At 38.0% G+C, this 21045-nt stretch overlaps 1 protein-coding gene across 5 annotated transcripts in view; it reads left to right on the top strand.

Moving 5' to 3' along the window:
- Window positions 1–21045, top strand: part of LOC142496631 (phospholipid-transporting ATPase ABCA1-like) — a 1672602-nt gene that overhangs the window by 648180 nt on the left and 1003377 nt on the right. For all 5 annotated transcript variants that reach the window (XM_075603302.1, XM_075603295.1, XM_075603331.1 and 2 more), the window contains 2 exons: window positions 7711–7916; window positions 10105–10281. In XM_075603302.1, coding sequence (XP_075459417.1) covers window positions 7711–7916; window positions 10105–10281 — 383 coding nt within the window. The remainder of the gene's footprint in view (window positions 1–7710; window positions 7917–10104; window positions 10282–21045) is intronic.

The raw sequence follows: 21045 nt of genomic DNA, 5'->3' as shown, positions 1-21045 counted from the left end.
GAGTAGTACACATTGCTCACGGAATAAATATATGTACTTTCCTATCCCTTTAAACATATTATAAACATGTTACCATAACTGTAACACACACCTGTTTTGTTATCATGCAACATCTAGAAAAAACAAACCGGGTCGACCACGTATGACGTGGGACCCTTGTCATGTGCCAAGGCGTCCTTAAAAAGGATTACGGATGTAAGTCCCGCCCCCAAGCGACGTTCGCGCGTCAAAGCCTATTGGCTGTGTTGTTTTGTTATAGTTACGGTAACTGCACTGTGTCATGCGTGCGCCTCACTGTTTGTGGGCGTACACTGGGCGTTAGCCGAATGTTAATTGAGTGGGAGGAGTGTTTTCGTGCGCTTCACGCTGGCTTAACATGACGTCACACGTATTGCATTTGCGCATTGTGTTATCGGCTGTGCTTTCTGTCCACACACGTCTGTTTAAAAAGAATACAGATGTACTCGTTTAGAACGAATGTAGTTTCGCCTTCATTGTATTTGAAATAAATATTTAATGGTTAATGCTATTTTCAACATGTATTGAACGCACAACGTACGCATTGCTTTGCGCATGCGCTAACAGTTAGTCGACCCAAGAGTGAAGTGCGTGCGCACACTAAGATGTGCGCGCACATCTTTCAGTTTACAGGCAACGTTAATTTCATATACATAGTTATGCCTGCTACTAATTTAATTAACCATTACATTAAGATGTACACTTGTAGTTCTAACATATAAGTGACTGACGTGTGTATCTACACAATCATATAGGGCTGTGTAACGCGTTGTCACGGATACATATATAGTAAGGTGCCATCTTTGACCATCATGTGTTTGCTGTATTTCAGAGATGTCGGGGAAGATACAATCGGATCAATGTATGATTTCAGAAGAGTCTACCTTTATATGAGATGATTGTGAGGAGGAGCCACCGACTACTATACTACATATGGAACTAATTTTATATTGCTTGCAGCGCTTATTAACAAACAATTAAAAATGTGATACCCTTATGCCTATATTGCATAAGCACTTAATTAACATAATGATGTTGCAAAAGAGTGCAGCTAGAAATTTCCTTGACTGTTCTTTAATTACTACTAACATTTTATGCCATGGTGTGTTTTATATATAACAACCATTCCCACTCTGCTAACACATTTGTGTATTTTATTGTGTAATGGAACGTATGACTGTCGAAACTATGTAACAATAATAATAATAATAATAATAATATGAGCATGTTCTTGTATAGCGCTGCTAGTTGTACGCAGCGCTTTACAGACACATTTTTCAGGCTCAGGTCCCTGGCCCGTGGAGCTTACAATTTATTTTTTGCCGCCTGAGGCACAGGGAGATAAAGTGACTTGCCCAAGGTCACAAGGAGCCGACACCGGGAATTGAACCAGACTCCCCTGCTTCAAACTCTCAGTGCCAGTGTGTGTCTTTACTCACTGAGCCACTCCTTCTCCCAATGTAAAGGACACTTACAACCAACTAGCCATTTATAGTTAAAAAATCTCTTGTTACATGGGTATGTTGATAAAATGGTTTGGGACTGTAGCAAAAAATGTTATTGGCAAGATGTTGTGGTCCCCTACAATGCATGATGTTCTGAATATTACATCAACATCATGTAATGAAGTACGTTTATGTGTATATTTCATGTACCAAACTAACTATAGTTTACTGTGTTTATTAAACGTTCAACACATACATACTACAGTCAATATGATGATATAAGCTACCATAATAAACCTGCTGTTATCATTTGTCGGTGTTATACATGAATCATACACAAATTGATACAGACACAAACAGTTGTCTTAAAAAGTGTGCCTATGCTAATGTGCACGTGATTGACGTTTATATTTTGAGAATACTTGATAATTATCATCATGATAATGATGAAGTGACGTCAATGACATTCCAAATATATTACCAACATTGTCATTGTGGGAAATTAGAAAAGCAAAATTACAGTAAAATTTTTGACACAATTGTGGTTTTGTTTACACTTTGACACTTGTTACATGTAGGTCACATCAACACACGTGTGACTTATACATACACATGTGACACATTTTAATTAATGTTGACAAATAATTTGTAGCATTAATAATCACCTACATTGCTAAATATAAGATGTACCACGCATTGTTGTGATTACAGGCATTCATGCATGGAGTGTTATGATCAGTCAATTGCATCCGTGATGAATTAGCTCCCGTAAGTAAACAAATAAGTACAGTTATCCCCTTCTCTCCAAACACCTCTATATTACATTAATGGAATTTATAAGGGAACATACTTTAAATGTGATGAAATGGGAGTAATCATTTTCTAATACAATGCACATGAAACCTCAATAGTAGCAAAATGCATGTACATGATACATAAAGTACATATATGTAACATTTTTCTTTGAACCAATATGTTGGGTTTTTACTTCAAATAATTATACGAAGATTGAGGTAGGCACATCTTATGCCAGATGTCAGCAAATATACATACCATGAACAGTCATACTGGAGATATACCTATAATGCAAAGGAACAATACAGTATATAAATTGCAAACATTGACATGCCATCTTCAGTACCGTAAGCAACACAGCAAAGTGTGTATTTGGTGTTAAATGTGCAACACCATGTATATTTAATCACATTCAAAATGTAAAGCAGCCTGGTGTACACATCATATGGATGTACATGTTACACTGCACCAATAACATTGTATGTAAGCATACTGCAAGAATGAATGACTATGCCCATACTATGTGTATTGTGTTAACATAAGGAACAACACAATGCTAAAATATTACTGCTTTGTTACCCCAGTTGTATTCACATACACACAACTAATGTACAATTTAAGAAGGATTATATAACCTGTGCAACAATAACATACCGCTGCCACATCCCTTTGTGCACACAGCAGAGAAAAGAAAGGTGTGCAACCCATATTCATCTGTGTCCTAACAGAAGGTTATATAAAGAAACATTATTGTTAATATAACATAATTAATCTATAAACGTAGTACTAGGACCATATATGTTTTTACTTACAAGAAAAAAAGGAATTGATGAGATTCTGGCGTGTCTGGCCACCACTGGCTGTTTGTTCATTTTCAGCAGCTACATGGGTTGGATGCTCGTCTACCAAAGGCTCAGCTAGGTCTGATTGTACATTGTGCCTGAGTGCAACATTGTGCAAAATGCAACAGGCAAGGATAATATCAGACACTTTTTGAGGCTTGTATAAAAGAGCCCCACCAGTTCTGTCCAGACACCTAAATCTGGTCTTGAGTAGGCCAAATGTCCTCTCTATAACAGATCTTGTAAAGATATGGGCTGCATTGTACCTCTCCTCTGCTTCAGTTTGAGGGTTTAGCACCGGAGTCAATAGCCACGGCCTAATTCCGTATCCTGAGTCACCTATAATGAATGGAGCACACATAAGCTTACATTAGTGATAAGATTCTACAATGCCAACATTCCTAAAGAAAAATGTGTTTTGTGTTAGAACATCTAAATCTGTACTCACACAGCAGCCAACCATGTTCAAAATGTCCCTCTTCGAACGCATGGAAGACTGAAGAGTTCCTCAGGATAGAGGAATCGTGACTGGAACCAGGGAATTTGGGTACCACATGCATTATCCTCATCGTGGCATCACATACCACCTGTACATTGAGTGAATGGTAGTGCTTACGATTGCGGTAAACATGCTCACTCTGACTAGGTGCAATCAAAGCAACATGTGTGCAATCGATTGCACCCAGCACACATGGTATCCCTGCTATATTATAAAAGCCAGTCCTGACTTCCAGCCACTTTGTCGCCTCTGTAGGAAAATGAATATAATTCCTAGCGCGTCTATTGAGTGCATAGAGAAACTGGGTAAAGGCCCGCGAGAATGTAGATTGCGAGACCCTGCCCACTATGCCCACAGTTGTCTGGAATGACGCGGAAGCAAGATAATGTAATGAGCACAGCATTTTAACAAGCCCAGGGACTGCACGACCTCTGGCTGTTAAAAAATCTAAATCTCCCCTTATCTCCTCATAAAGAGATAAGATTGCTGCTGAACTCAAACGATAGCGACTTACTATCTCCTCCTCACTCATCCCATCTAACAGGGTTCTCTCCCTGTACACACGCGGACGAGGCACAACTTGTCTCCTCTGTCTTCTCCTCTGATCTCCTGTCCCTCTACCTCTCCCTCGGCCTGTCCCTCTCCCTGTCCCTGTCGTATCCGCGTGCCTGTCCCTGTCACTGTCCCTGCCTCTGTCCCTCCCTTGCCCTATGTCATTCTCTTGATCAGCAAGCATGTCATGGAAAAGAATGTTCCTCCGTCTCCTAAACAATCGCAACATTTTGAAATAAGTAGCTGTGAATGAGCAGGTAATAGGCGTCCTTTAAATAGGTATGTGATGATGTCAGGTGACATAGTAAAATGCAAGGTGTTACATTAACATATTAAAGTACTTCTGTCCCAAGCTGTCTGCACTTGATCTTAGAAGTATTTGTTCTGTGTATTCTGCAGGGAATCATGATATTTGACAATGATGTCACGTGAAGCTTTGTACAAACATTGCTTTAAAAAACTTAATTTAATGTGCAATGCATGTAACACTTCTGAACGCAACAGTCAGTCATGTAATTAGACAAAAAGCCTGAGATTGACGTGTAAAATGTTTGCTGCAACATGTGTAATTAGCCATGTTATTGTCACATGTTGACAACAATGAATTGTCGTGTGCATATGCATGCATTTCTGTAATGAGGATAGTTGCTATAGAATCAGTTTGAAAGGTGTCACAATGATGAATTACTGTACATGTGTGTAGACGTTAGGTTGAAGTGCTTGTAATGCAACGTTTACAATGTAAACATGCAATGTGATTGAGTGTCCAATAAGTGACGTCATGAAAAAGGAAGGACCCAAAACTACATGTAAACATGAGAAGAAAGATGTACATGAACGTTTACAGATGCGTTACACGTTACAAGCATTGTGTAATGTAAAGCAACATGAATATACGGTGTATGTGTTAGATGTGTGACATGTGTAACATCATATAAATAATTGTCGCTCAGTTCAGTAAAATGTGTGATATGATGTGAGGTTCTCCTTTAAGAGTTGAGTATAGGATTTTCCCTTGACACATCATCACATGATGAGTAATGTGACACGCAAATGATGAAAACATCTAAATGTTTTGCAACATTTGCAATGTTATGCAAATAATACACGTCAGCTGTGACACAATGCAGGGAATGCCCCCCACACTGTAATGCAAATCACCTTTGTATTGTGAGCAATGAAACGTAAACAGTACTATACTGTTATACGTCCCCGCTCCATTGACTCCATTGATGTACAGAAGATTTTTTTTTTCTAAGTGCCGTTCCGGCAGCCTTAGCGATCGTTCTCCCCTCCAACTTGCCAACTTTAGTTGGCGGGAGAAATTGGCCATAACATCTCAATTTCCTAGTGCCGATCAGCCCGATAAGCTGATTTTGGTACTTGAATCCAGCCGATTTAAAAAAGTGGCGATCAGTGGCGAAAACAGGCTTATCGGCAGCCGACTGGCCATAACAAAATTATCGGCTACGAAACCTGCCGAAATCAAGCACTTATCGGCGCTTACTGAATCTCAAACCCAATTTTGGCTATAAAATGACGAAAAAATCCTTATCAACGCTTACTGCATGAGGCCCTATGTAATCTATTTTCGTTCTCCAAACCTAATGTACTGCTCTACAGAATATGTTGACACATTATAAATAAATGATAATAATAATATTTTGGAAATAGGCCTATTCATTAAACTCTGATATTCTCAATTTCAACTTGCCCGGAAAAAACATGCAATTTGATACGATAAAAATCTTATGTTTGTCATATTCTTTGTTACCTATGCACTTTTGCAATGTAATTGTAAATTAAGAGATAGATATGGAAATAAAGCTGCTAATTTCAGACCTGCCCTGCCTCTTCACCCCTTGTGGTAAATTCCAATTAATCATTTGATGTAGTTGGCCCACCATACAGTATAATACTTGATAAAGAATATACCAATGCAGGGAAGGGCCCATTGACTTGTTTATCTCAGGATTGTTTAACCTATACTCCACGGGCTGAGAACCTTGTGAAAACTACAGGGATGACATGTACATTTAAATATGTAATGCATATTGAAATGTTTTCCTTCTCTCCCCACTCCCATTCTTACTGCTGTATTTCATCAGTCCCACACTCTGGAATGCTAATGACCCAAGAGGACAAAAGACTTTTTGAAACCCCAGCTGCATTCAAGCTGAACCCCTTCAGTCTACATCTGCATTTCCCCAGAGGTGGACAGCCTTTGGCACAGCCAGAGTGTGAGCTGTTTTGTGATGTTAAAGCTGCTCACCAGCCTTTTTTTTGTGATGTTTCAATCTGAAACTCACCACCCTTTTTATCCCCTGTACCCAATTTTCCAACTCTAACTGTCCATGAAATGTATGGAAATTGACTGCATAACTCTTGTTAATTGACTGTATTTAATGTAACCATGTATTGTTATAACTGTGCCCAGGACCTACAGTACTTGAAAACTAGACGTAACTCTTAATGTATTACTTCCTGGTAAAACATTTTTAGAAATTCTCCCTAAAAGTCCAATCTGGCCTCCCTGGAAGAGGTGACATTTCTGACTATTACTTTCCGGGCATTTTGCTACAGTAACTTGTAGCTTAATGAACAGACCACGAATATTCAATTTTGCCACTTTGCCTTATTTGCAAAGCATTTGAGTAGATCCGTGGCTCATACTATACACCTCATACATCAACCTTGGCCCTTTGCAGACACACTTACCAGAACTCCTTCCTACTGTCTCTGTACGTTCTTTCTACTTACTAATTAGATTTTAAGCTCTTTTGGGCAGGGACTCCTTTTCCTAAATGTTACTTTTATGTCTGAAGCACTTCTTACCATTATGTGTTATTTATATTGTTTGTTATTTATATAATTGTCACGTGTATTACTACTGTGAAGCGCTATATACATTAATGGTGCTATATAAATAAAGATATACATATATGCATACATTTGCATATTATATAATGTACATGATATATTTTGCATATATGGAAATGTGACTACTGCCCAGAATTGCATGGCAGTTTTTGCATGGTTTGGATAAGCAAAGTGCCTAATGATGCATGCAGCTACTGTACATGCAAATATGGCTGTTTTTGACTGGAAATGTATCAGAGTTTAATAAACAGGCCCGAAAGTATCCTTTTTGCAAAACTGTTACAGTAGATGTAGTGTAAAACATAAAAAATGAAATGTTCTTTTGAGGTATTAAGTTATCATAATTTGCTCCAATGTTGTTGAAGCTGAGACATTTAAAAATAGTCCCTAAAAATTATTCTACAAATGGAAATCCAAAATTACATTTATCAAAGCTTGCCAAAATAAATGCAATTCTTCTACAAAAGACAAATTACTGTATACTTACCAAAGAAAAAATATTGCATTAGTTTAAAATGAAAATGTATCTTTTGAACCAGAGAATTGTTTCATTACTGTTCTACATATTATTTGTCTAAGTGATTGAATGAAACTATTTCAAATGTTACTATTTATCTTATTATATTGGTAAGCTTCAATATTTTAATCATTTATTTTGACATGCTTAACTTTCTTTTAGTGCCTTACATTGGATAAATTTGAACCAGTTTCAACTGAGTGGGATTTAGTTAATAAATCACTGTATTTATCTCAACATAAAAGCTTCTGGGCGGCTATAGTGTTTCTTAATATGGATAATCAGACGATGGATGTCACTTCTCATATAAAATATAAGATTCGAATGGTTATAGAGGAAGTAGCGAGTACTCGAAAAACAAAAGACAGGTAAGAATAGAGAATATCAAAATTGATCTTTGTACACTATACTGTACTTTACACTTTTATTAACCCAATATTTGATACTAGAATGGGGTGCAATACTAAATTTTAGACCACACTGACCGATAAGTGAATACATGTATGTTGATGGTTGCAGAAATTCCCCAATATATTATGTTTTGGTTTTACATAACAAAAATTGATTTTATAACATTTATCTATGGTTGGAATTTTACCCACCTAACATTAACTTTTAGAATTGAAAATTGATTTGTGTATAGCAATTCTCTCTCGTTTTGGCTTGTTGCATTCTATGTGTAATAAAGAGAGATAGAGATGTGCAAGCATGAGCGTTTCAGGCAGGTAGGTAAAAATCATTCTACTGTAACTCCATTAATCTGAGTCAAGCTGAACGTACCTTACGAATGATGTATGGGCCCAAATAGAAGGCAGAATTGAACCAAAACTTTGTTTCTCCCTCAGATTTTGGTTCCTCCTCCAATTAAAAAATTATCCTCCAAATATTCTTCCCCTCAGGTCTCCACCCATCCCAGTGCAGATGTAGGGTCCCCAGGGTTAACTTTCCGTCCATATAGCCCTTTAAAAGAAGCTTATCTAAATGTTCCAGGATTGATTTCTGCTTGCTTTGTGCAGGTAGTACTAGCAAGAAAGGGGGCATGGAAGTTGTGGATTGAGCAGAAGACCAGTGTCTGAATGTATGTGCTTCTGCCTTCACATTTATTATATCAACAGTAAAGCTAAAAATAATAAGTAACACTCCAAATACAGAGCCAAATGATGTGGATTGAACTTAAATATTACATATGTTAAATTTCACAAAATTCCAAGAGTAAACCCAATACATGATCAGATAATTTAAGTGAACTAAGCTTTTGGAGAGCAAGGCCATTACAGGCTTTAGGGAATCTCAGATACTGCTGCAAATTGGAGAGCAGTGGGAGAATTCAGTGGAAAGCATAATGTAGACTGATGGGTACTTATTCTACAGATGAGTTTGAGCTATGGCTGATGGGGTAAGGGCAGCAGGTCCAATGTAAGGGCAGGTCCAAGGGCAGCAGGTCCAAACAAGTAAGATGATGTGTGCACCTTTGTAAAGAATGAGACACTCTTCTGCAGTCACAGGTGGTACCAAGATTCTAGACTATATATAAACTACAGACATACTAACGGAGCTATTAGTCCATGTTTGGTGATGTAGTTAGCAGGGCAAAGGAAAGGAGTTGAGTACATGTACCACACATGTAGTTGGTTGAATCTCCACTCATCTAGAATAGAATAGTGGACACACAAACTATTGCAAAAACCTATATTGCCCATTATATTGCTATTGGTGGACCAGGCATCAGAGATGTAATGAATGGACAGAGACAACTCAATGCTAAACATTTTTAAGAGTGAGAAAAAACAACTTTAGTTTGATAACACAATTTAATTTAAATATCTAGTTACAATTAAATATAACTTTTACTGTATTTTCAGTTTGTGAATTTTGACCAATTGTTAAATATATTAGCAGTTATGAAATGAACACGTTTTTCTGTTTTCAATTTATAAATAAATAACTTGTACATATCAATTCACAATTTTGTTTCATATTATAATGCAAAACAAAAGACTAGTAAATAACATAATTTTTGCATGTTCCTACACTCCATACACTGCATTGTAAATGTCTAAGAAATGCTTCTCAATCTTATTTTTATAGCATCATTTTTAACTGGTAAAACATTGCTTAAAGTATTCCCCTGAGTTATAATTTGGATAAGGCAATGACCATAAAGAAAAAAGCCTGAAACAAATCAGCACTGTGGATGTTACAGAGTTTGATTGATGTGTCCAGAAGTACTAAAAATGGCATTACGTTTTGTTCAATCTATTGTCTTAAACATCAATCAAAACTGCTTCTGTATTTTAATAAATCTAGTCCCTAAATTTTCATATTTGGGCAAAAGACACACACCTTTAATATTCCATTATCCCATATAGAACTGCAATAATGTATATTATAATCTGGAGATTAAAACACTAAAGCAACAATTGCATCTTGAATTTCTTGTGGCATTTAATTAAACAAATAGTTACATTAATAAAATACATTTACATCAATATGTTACATAAAAACCCAAATTATTTAACATGTCTCATGTATGCTCTTTCTTATCACATCCACCAGACTTTGGACTCCAGGTGCTCGAGATAATTCTCATGATGACATGCGGTACATATGGGGTGGTTTTGCATATATCCAGGACATGATAGATCATGCTATTATTCGATTGCAGACAAGGAAGACTGAATTGCTTGGACTGTTTACACAGCAAATGCCATACCCATGTTATGTGGACGATGTGTAAGTCTAAATTTAATTTATTTTCTTTGTTTAACAATACAGTTGCATTTATTTATTTATTTCAGGAATCTCCCTGTATAGTATCGATTAGCCCCTGGAAAGAAAGGTAAATCAATAATTAATAATTACATTATATTCTGTTTACTTATTACTTTTGCATTGTTTAGAAGGGAAAAAAAGAACAGCAAAAATAATATGCAAAAGTTTGGAAATTAAGTGAAACTGTTTAGACCATTCCTTTCTACAACTTTCTTAATCTTTTATATGAAGTGTTAAAAAATATTGTGTTCAACTGTCTTCAAGTATTACCAAATTAAAATGAGCATAAAATTGTGATTTTGGAAAATATTAAATGTATGTTATTGATATGTTTTTAATTAAACCATTCCGCCACTGAGCCTTATTCAGTATTTTATGACAAACAAATCTTTGCCTTTGCTTCCATTTTCTTTTTGTAGTTCAACTATAAAAATAAAGATTACATACTGAATTCATTAATTTATTTTGTAACTATTCCAAGGAGTTTTATCTACACCTCTTTAATGCATCAAAAAATAAGCCTGAGAATTTCCCCCCCAAAATCTAAAAAGGCTTTATCAATAGACAAGAGTCTCTTTAAAATCCATTCACATTATTGTTTGATGTGACATCAGATTTAAACTTGATTGTGGAAAATGTCCTTTTTTGACTGGATTCTTCTTGAACCTTCTTTCTTCAATACAAGAGCTATTGCTTTTTTATCTACTCAAGTTTTATGCAATGGCCTGGCTATTTCTTGATATTTGAAAGCACATGGGAAAGTGATTGTTTGAATAATAAAAGAGTAAGTGCTTTTGTCAAAACTAATTTATATGCTCATTTTGAGATCTGCAAATACAGTTTTTTTGACACACATTATCAATATATATTTGCATCCCTTCCCACCTAATAGAATAAAGGTGAAAGTTTTTTCTATGAAAATTTCCTCTTTTGACAATATTGAATACAGCTCATATTTAAAATTACTGTATATAGTATGATAATTGGTTAATATACAGTATATAAGAATGACAAACTTTGTTTTCTATGGATTTTAACCCCAATCAAAATTTAGATTTTTATTAAACAATTTTCTTTAAATAGACTTTTAGTATTTTATTGACTTTTAATTCTTGATTTATATCATTAATTTCTGATTTTCTTAACTTTTTCAAAGTTTAACAGTAATGTTAACATGACTGTATATTAATTATTATGTAAATTAAATAGTTATCAGTGAATTGATATACTATTTTGCAGTGAAATTATTTTGAAATCTCAAAAGGTACACAACTACTGTTTTTAAATAAACCTGTGTTACACCCCTATCCCCCCAACCCAGCCAGAGGGACATGGGGTACAGTGAGGAGATGGGTATTAACAGTCTCTGTCACTTTAAGCAGGGTTGGAACCTGAATAATGGGTGTAAATGCTCAATGGTTTACCTGGTTGCATCAACAGGACAGGTTTTCATCTCTGGGTAGATACAGCAGATCTGAGCCGGAATGGTTTATTATAACAGGAAAAAACACTCCTCAGAGGAAATAAAACATTCTTGTAGAACAGGATAGGTCCAGCTCATAGCACTCTAAGCTCCTTTCCCCGTGTCTAAGGCAACTATGTGTACTGCTGTTACCTGTGGCTCACAGAAGGCCTGAGCCTCTGCAGCTGGGAACCTGGGGTGAGCTCTCATTCTCCTTGGTGCAGCGCCTCCACCTGAGAGGGATCCCAGCTCAGTGGGATAACCCCTTTCAGGACCATTTACAGTTAAATGATACACACCAGTATATAACAATTGGTTTACTGACAATAGAATAACATTATAACGGTACCATATAATATAACACACACAATACAATAACAATAACACAGGGTGAATATCCCCCCCAAAGTATCTAGAGTGTGTGGCACCAATACCCCTGGTGGCCTCACCCAATTAGAGTCAGTCCCACCCATGTGTAGGGAGTAGCGCTACCCCTGTGAACCGTTGGGGCACTTTACCTCCTTGGGCACTCCTGTACCCAGGTACTGCTGGATGAGCAAAAGGGATCCGTCTGATCCCACGACGTCTACTGAATCCTATCTCTCTGTCCTAAACAGTTCTCTCCTTATTCCAACTGCCAGTAACTGCCAGCACTCCAGCAACTGCCAAACTGTCTCAACATTCTATTTGCATACATGTAGTCCCTTGCAGAGCCTCTCCTAAGATGGCTGCTGCAACTCTGGGGCTGCACATGTGCAAAGACTCCACAGCGCATGCGTGAAAACTAAAATGGCTGCCGCAACTTCGCCTCTCTGCCCATGGGCACAGCTGCAATTGCACATGTGCAAACTACAAGATGGTGGCCCCAGCTTGCCGGGTACGCCACAGGAGCTGAGCCGCTTCCATACACCACAGCCGTCCCCTCCCCGGCACCAGAGATAAGAGGGGACACAGCTACATCACTATGCGTCACATAGGGGCTTATCTCTATAAAGAGGCTTTTGCCCTGCTTGGCACAAACCCACTACCTATAGTCAGGATTCTTAAGCAGCCCACCCAGGCCTCTTCCAAGTCCTGTGATGGAGACTACTTCGTCATGTAGTATAATTGCTTTGGTTCCTTTTTCTTGGGAGCCCTAATACTAGGATACTGACCCTATGCTTAATCAGAAATAAAAGGTGTCCTTATAGGCTAGAGGAACCTGAAGACCTCCCTTGAATCCTGGATGTTACAATGATCCTACTAGATATTAAAATGGGATCTGGCTACAAAATGGTGGGTCCCCACCTTTTAAACTCAGTGGGCATGGCCAACAATCTGCCCCAGTAACTGGGCAAATTAAATGTTGCAGAAGAATCACACCTGTCATGTGACCTTTCCAGTAACTTCTAGATATGTGGCAGTGCCAGACACTGAACTTAACTTGGCAACATATTAGACACTAAAATGTAATAAAGCAGGCCCTGCACAGGATTAATCCCTTCAGGGACCAATACTGACTGGAGAGATTTCTAGCAGTGTGCTACACCTGGATATATTTCTATGCATATCTACTGAGAGCTTACTGCTGTTTAACTAAATGCATGATATTTTCTATGCTACTACCAAACCTTAGATATATTTACAGTATTTGCATATCTAGTTGGTTTACTACTGTGTTACTAAATAAGTTATATTTGTCTGTGATGCTTAGTGCCTACCAAACCATGCTTTTAAAATGCAAACAGTGTTTCATTGCCACTGAGTGCTTTTTGCAATGTAACCTCGGTATTCTAAAGCATTTGGTGCAAACTGCAAACCTTTTGCCTTTATCTACATTTTTGGTAAGCAGTAGTGCATCACTGAGATATATATGTCTGTGCCTTTCAAAACAAAGCTAGTGGAATCATAATGCATATCATATAAACTGTGGAATACCAAACAAAATTATGATTCATTTATGGTGTAAAATCCAGTGCAATATGATTGTGTTTTCTTTACGTGGATTTTGTTGATTATGCTTGCAAACAGCATGGCATAGAGAGAAGAAGCCTTTGCTACATATATATGTACCCATACCCTGCCTCCAGTGTGGGGGAGCTGTCAGTCAGTTGGCCGGAGCTCCGTGCGATCGGGAGGTGGGGGTGGCCATTTTGGTAATTGCGCATGCGCAGTGTGGCGAGGTGCGCATGCGCAGTGTGAGGAGTGCAATGGCCATTTTAGGATGGCTTCGCAGATGCAGCCGTGGGACTACAAGTCTCAGAATCCCTTGAGGGATGGACTGCAGCACATGGGACTGTACCAGCCAATGGGATGCAAGCAACAGGCTATCTTCCATGCACGGAAAGCCTGCGAGGCAGTCCGGACAGAGGAGACAAATAAAGGTAGTATCCAAGGGAACAGTTCTTCCTGGCCTAGGCCTAGATCTTGCCCTTAGGCCCCAGTTTGGCCCTGAGCCATAGTAGAGGTGTATTGTAGGGAAGGCCCCAGGCGACCAGGTCACAGGATCCAGAGACATTGTGTGAGACCCCTGTGAGACCCCTGGCTGGAGCTCACACTGCGAGGAGGATCAGGACCTTTTAGGAGAGAGGGGATTTGTGTTGGAGGCTCTGCTACCTGGGACCCACTCCAACCCACCACGCCAAGCAGTACCTGGTACTGGAGTACCAAGGCAGATATCCAACATGTACCTACATCCACAGGGGTAGCATTACCTCACACTTCGGTGGTAATTGCTTTGACAGGACACAGGGGTATTGGTGCCATAGCACCCTCAGTGCTTTGGGGGAACCACCACATGTTGGATCATTGAGTGTATAATGTGGGTCCTGTTATTGCTATTATTGTATGTGTTAGTATGTGGTTAGTATGAGTACAGTATATAGTAAACCTTAGTTTGTATGGTGTATTATTCTTTACTGTGTATTAGTTCCTGTGAGGGGTTATCCTGCCAATGCTGGGATCCCTCATGGGTGGAAGCGCTGCACACAAGGAGAAAAAGCTCACCCCAGACTCCCAGAGGCAGAGTCTTAGGCCTCCTGTGAGCAAACAGGTACAGCAGTACGCGTAGTTGCCCGCTTAGTTTCCTTAGGCATAGGGAAAGGGGGCTTCATATACAGTATATATTTATACATAAATGCAGTACTGTGTATACAGTACAGATGTAGCCAGACTTACCGTTAGAGTGGCCACAAGCACATGTGGTCCCATGACTGCACCGAATGTGACCCGGAAGGATTCATGGTGCAGAAGGCACCATTAAAAATAATGGACACCCTGCAACGCCAAAGGTAATCTTAGAACACCGAAAGAGAGACGGTTGCATAAATACAAATTTTTGCAACAGTTCGGGACACTTAGCTGTGGCCTAAACCGAGACCGCAGTTTCATGAGTCACTACGGACACAAGAGAACCATCTTCCCATGAGTGCTTAAGGCCATGTCTATACATACTGCGCTATATGATTGCACACACAGCTGTCTTACTCTATGTAATTCTATCCCTATATACCAATAGGGACCACATAGTATCTACACACACTTTTAGAAATGCAACACCCTCTTACATTTCCACACCTACCCACACCATTGGTATACACTCCCACTCCACAGACACCTTTTGTAAAGCGCTGAATATACACTGTGGGTTCTTTATACATTTATATACATACACACATACACACTCTTACATCACTAACATTCAGGGACTATTTAACACCTCAAGTTATAAATTGCATACTGCACAAGGGTGAGGGATAGGTTTCAGTCACAGATAACATTCCAAGATGCACTGTTTTTAAGTTAAACCTTGCTTGATTTATTCATTGTAACACCGCCGGAAGAAGAGATCAGTGTATCTCAAAAGCTGTATAAATAAAAGCATTTCGTTAGCCACAGAACGGTATTGTCAGTTATTATATATATATATATATATATATATATATATATATATATATAATATATAATAAGCAGTGAGACAAGCAGTGACAAGCAGTGAGACACCCATAGTAAATACAGATAATACTAGAAAACTTCTAAAGACTAAACCAAGTGGGAGCAGAAAGGAAGGAGCAGATAAGATAATAGTACAGGCTGAAAAAAAACTTAAATGCATGCTTGCTAATGCAAGAAGCCTGACAGATAAAATGGGGGAGCTTGAATTAATAGCTGCAAGGGAGCAGTATGATATCATAGGCATTACTGAAACATGGTGAGATGAAACTCATGACTGGACAGTTAATTTAGAATGTTATTCTCTTTTTCGAAAGGATTGAACAAATAGAAGGGGAGGTGGAGTATGTTTATATGTTAAACCGGATCTAAAACCTATTATAAGGGATGATGTCTATGAAGGGAATTATGAAAATGTAGAGACTTTGTGGATAGAAATTAGCAGTGGAGATAAAAGTATAAAGAAAATGTTTGTGGGAATATGCTATAAACCACCAAATATCTGTGAGATTGAGGAAGCTAAAATACTTTTGCAAATGGAGAAGGCATCAAAACTGGGTCATGTTTGCATAATGGGGGATTTTAATTATCCAGACATAGACTGGGGCAATGAGATTAGCATTACAACAAAAGGAAACAGGTTTTTGGGGGTGCTTAAAGACAATTATATGACCCAAATTATTGAGGAACCAACCAGGAGAGGGGCAATTCTGGATTTGGTCATATCAAACAATGTAGACGTAATAACAAATATTCAAGTCCTGGAACATTTGGGTAACAGTGATCATAACATGGTCTCATTTGAAATAAATTATCAAAAAACAGATTACTTGGGTTCAACAAAGACCTTCAACTTTGGAAAGGCAGATTTTAATAAACTGAGGTCTAATCTAGTAGTATACAATGGGATGATGTTTTTGCAGGGAAAAATGTAGAAGATAAATGGGCAGTATTTAAAACATTGTTAGAAAAGCACACTTATCAGTGGGTAATAAGTATAAAAGAAATAAGTCAAAACCAATGTAACTAAATAAACAGGTAGGGAGAGGAAATGGACAAGAAGAGGAAGGCGTTTAGATTCTTTAAGTCAGAAGGGACAGAGACATCGTATCAGAATTATAAGGAATGTAACAAAAATTGCAAAAGGGCAATTAAATTAGCAAAAATGGATAATGAAAAAAGGATTGCAATAGAAAGTAAGGTCAACCCTAAAAAGTTCTTTAAGTACCTTAATAACAAAAAAATGAGAAAAGAAAATATAGGACCCTTTAGTGTGAGATGGGTATGCAAATTATTGGAGATAAGGAAAAAGCTGAGGTATTAAACAAATTCGTTGAATCTGTGTTTACCAGGGAAGTATCAAGTTCAATTGTAGTGCCGCAAGAGGAAGCCACAACCTCCATATTAATGAACAATTGGTTAACTGAGGAAGAAGTTCATAAGCGACTTGAAAAAATTAAAGTTAATAAGGCACCTGGCCCCGATGGCATACATCCAAGAGTTTTCAAGGAGTTAAGCTCAGTAATAGCAAAACCATTATATTTAATATTCATGGACTCCATTTCCACAGGCTCAGTACCACAAGATTGGCGTAAAGCAGATGTGGTGCCTATATTTGAAAAGGGAGCTAGATCACAACCGGGAAATTACAGACCTGTAAGCCTGACTTCAATAGTAGGGAAACTACTTGAAGGTTTAATACGAGATAATATTCAGGAATACCTAATGGAAAACAAAATTATTAGTAATAGTCAGCATGGATTTATGAAGGATTGATCTTGCCAATCTAACATTATTTGTTTCTTTGAGGAGGTAAGTAGGAATTTAGACCAGGGTAATGCAGTTGATGTGGTCTACTTAGATTTTGCAAAGGCTTTTGTTACGGTTTCACACAAGAGGTTGGTGTACAAAATAAAGAAAATTGGACTCAGTAATAATATATGCACCTGGATTGAAAACTGGTTAAAGGACAGACAACAGAGGGTTGTCATAAATGGAACTTTTTCAGGTTGGGCTAAAGTCGTGAGTGGAGTACCTCAGGGATCGGTACTGGGACCCCTGCTTTTTAACTTGTTTATTAATGACCTTGAGGTTGGGATCGAGAGCAAAGTCTCCATCTTTGCTGATGATAGTAAATTGTGAAAGGTAATAGAATCAGAGCAGGATGTAATTTCTCTTCAGAAGGACTTGGAGAGACTGGAAACGTGGGTAGGTAAATGGCAGATGTGGTTTAATACAGATAAATGTAAGGTTATGCATTTGGGATGCAAGAATAAAAAGGCGACTTACAAATTAAAGGGAGATATATTGGGGGAATCCTTGATGGAGAAGGATTTAGGAGTGCTTGTAGACAGCAGGCTTAGCAATAGTGCCCAATGTCATGCAGTAGCTGCAAAGGCAAACAAGATCTTATCTTGCATCAAACGGGCAATGGATGGAAGGGAAGTAAACATAATTATGCCCCTTTACAAAGCATTAGTAAGACCACACCTTGAATATGGAGTACAATTTTGGGCACCAATCCTAAGAAAAGACATTATGGAACTAGAGAGAGTGCAGAGAAGAGCCACCAAATTTATAAAGGGGATGGACATTCTAAGTTATGAGGAGAGGCTAGCTAAATTAGATTTATTTACATTAGAAAAGAGGCGTCTTAGAGGGGATATGATAACTATATACAAATATATTCAGGGACAATACAAGGAGCTTTCAAAAGAACTATTCATCCCACGGGCAGTACAAAGGACTCGGGGCCATCCCTTAAGGTTGGAGGAAAGAAAATTTCTCCAGCATCAAAGGAAAGGGTTCTTTACAGTAAGGGCAGTTAAAATGTGAATTCATTACCCATGGAGACTGTGATGGCAGATACAATAGATTTGTTCAAAAAAAGGTTGGACATCTTTTTACATGGGAAAGGTATACAGGGATATACCAAATAAGTATACATGGGAAGGATGTTGATCCAGGGAATAATCCGATTGCCAATTCTTGGAGTCAGGAAGGAATTAATTTTTCCCCTTAATGGGGTTTTGTGTTTGCCTTCCTCTAGATCAATAAGTAAGTATAGATATAGGATAAAGTATCGGTTGTCTAAATTTAGAATATGTCGAACTTGATGAATCTACGTCTTTTTTCAACCTCATCTACTATGTAACTATGTAACTATGTATATAACTATATATATAACTATATATATATATATATATATATATATATATATATATATATATATATATATATATATTTATTTATTTACACAGTCATGTGAAAAAGAAAGTACACCCTCTTTCAATTCCATGGTTTTACATATCAGGACATACAGTAATAACAATCATCTGTTCCTTAGCAGGTCTTAAAATTAGGTAAATACAACCTCAGATGAACAACAACACATGACATATTACACTGTGTCATGATTTATTTAACAAAAATAAAGCCAAAATGGAGAAGCCATGTGTGAAAAACTAAGTACACCTTATGATTCAATAGCTTGTAGAACCACCTTTAGCAGCAATAACTTGAAGTAATCGTTTTCTGTATGATTTTATCAATCTCTCACATAGTTGTGGTGGAATTTTGGCCCACTCTTCTTTACAACGTTGCTTCAGTTCATTGAGGTTTGTGGGCATTTGTTTATGCACATCTATCTTAAGGTCCAGCCACAGCATTTCAATCGGGTTGAGGTCTAGACTTTGAATGGGCCATTGCAACACATTGATTCTTTTCTTTTTCAGCTATTCAGTTGTAGATTTGCTGGTGTGCTTGGGGTCATTGTCCTGTTGCGTGACCCAATTTCTGCCACGCTTTAGCTGTCGGACAGATGGCCTCACATTTGACTCTAGAATACTTTGGTATACAGAGGAGTTCATGGTCGACTCAATGACTACAAGGTTCCCAGGTCCTGTGGCTGCAAAAACAAGCCCAAATCATCACCCCTCCACCCCCATGCTTGACAGTTGGTATGAGGTGTTTGTGCTGATATGCTGTGTTTGGTTTTCTACCAAACGTGGCACTGTGCATTATGGCCAAACATCTCCACTTTGGTCTCGTCTGTCCAAAGGACATTGTTCCAGAAGTCTTGTGGTTTGTTCAGATGCAACTTTGCAAACCTAAGCCATGCTGCCATGTTCTTTTTAGAGAGAAGAGGCTTTCTCCTGGAAAACCTTCCAAACACACCATAATTGTTCAGTCTTTTTCTAAATGTACTGTCATGAACTTTAACATTTAACATGCTAACTGAGGCCTATAGAGTCTGAGAATCAACTCTTGGGTATTTTACAATTTTTCTGTGCACTGCACGGTCTGCCCTTGGGGTGAATTTGCTGGGACGTCCACTCCTGGGAAGATTGGCAACTGTCTGGAATGTTTTCCACTTTTGAATAATCTTTCTCACTGTATAATTATGGACTTTAAATTGTTTGGAAATGGCATTATAACCCTTCCCAAATTGATGGGCAGCAACAATTGTTCTCTAAGATCATTGCTAATGTCTTTCCTCCTTGGCATTGTGTTAACACACACCTGAATGCTCCAGACCAGCAAACTGCTAGAACTTCGGCTTTTATAGAGATGGTCACACTTGCTGATGATCAATTAATCAAGGGCATTTGATTAGCAGCACCTGTCTGCTACTTAGCATCTTAATTCCTATGGAAGCAGTAAGTGTGTACTTAGTTTTTCACACATCGCTTCTCCATTTTGGCTTTATTTTTGTTAAATAAATCATGACACAGTGTAATATGTCATGTGCTGTTGTTCATCTGAGGTCGTATTTACCTAATTTTTAGACCTGATAAGGAACAGATGATTGTTATTATGTCCTGATATGTAAAACCATGGAATTCACATGACGGTATATATATGTAGAAAAAAACTGCAACTAGCCAATTCAATTTATAAACAAGAGGTATTAACCCTTTAAATACTGACTGACCCTGTTAGATCTGCTGCCACATAAGTCCACGGCTCCACAATTGCCGATATAAAATGTACGAGAAAGAATGACCTAGGGCAAAAAAAACAGGGAGAGAAAGAAAAAAAGAGAAAAAGAACCATCATAGGGTAATACGTCAGATTATCAGAGTGACAAATTGGTGAGATATGCACTTACAGCAATTTAGATTTATATCAGCTGTTTATCCACTCTGGGATCAGGAACTCAGCTTGGTGATCTTTTAGGTCTCTCTGGGAACTCTCTGTTTTTCAAAGTCATTGCTTTCACAGTACTTCACAGCAGTCACGGTGCACCTTTGTACAGGGATTACGTCTTGCAGACGGATCTCATACAAGGATTAGGTAGGGAAAAGAAAAGGAAAAAATATATAGTGTAAAAC

The sequence above is a fragment of the Ascaphus truei genome, chromosome 1 (assembly GCF_040206685.1).
Source record: "Ascaphus truei isolate aAscTru1 chromosome 1, aAscTru1.hap1, whole genome shotgun sequence".
NCBI lineage: Eukaryota > Metazoa > Chordata > Amphibia > Anura > Ascaphidae > Ascaphus > Ascaphus truei.
This window is presented reverse-complemented; position numbering and strand designations above follow the sequence as displayed.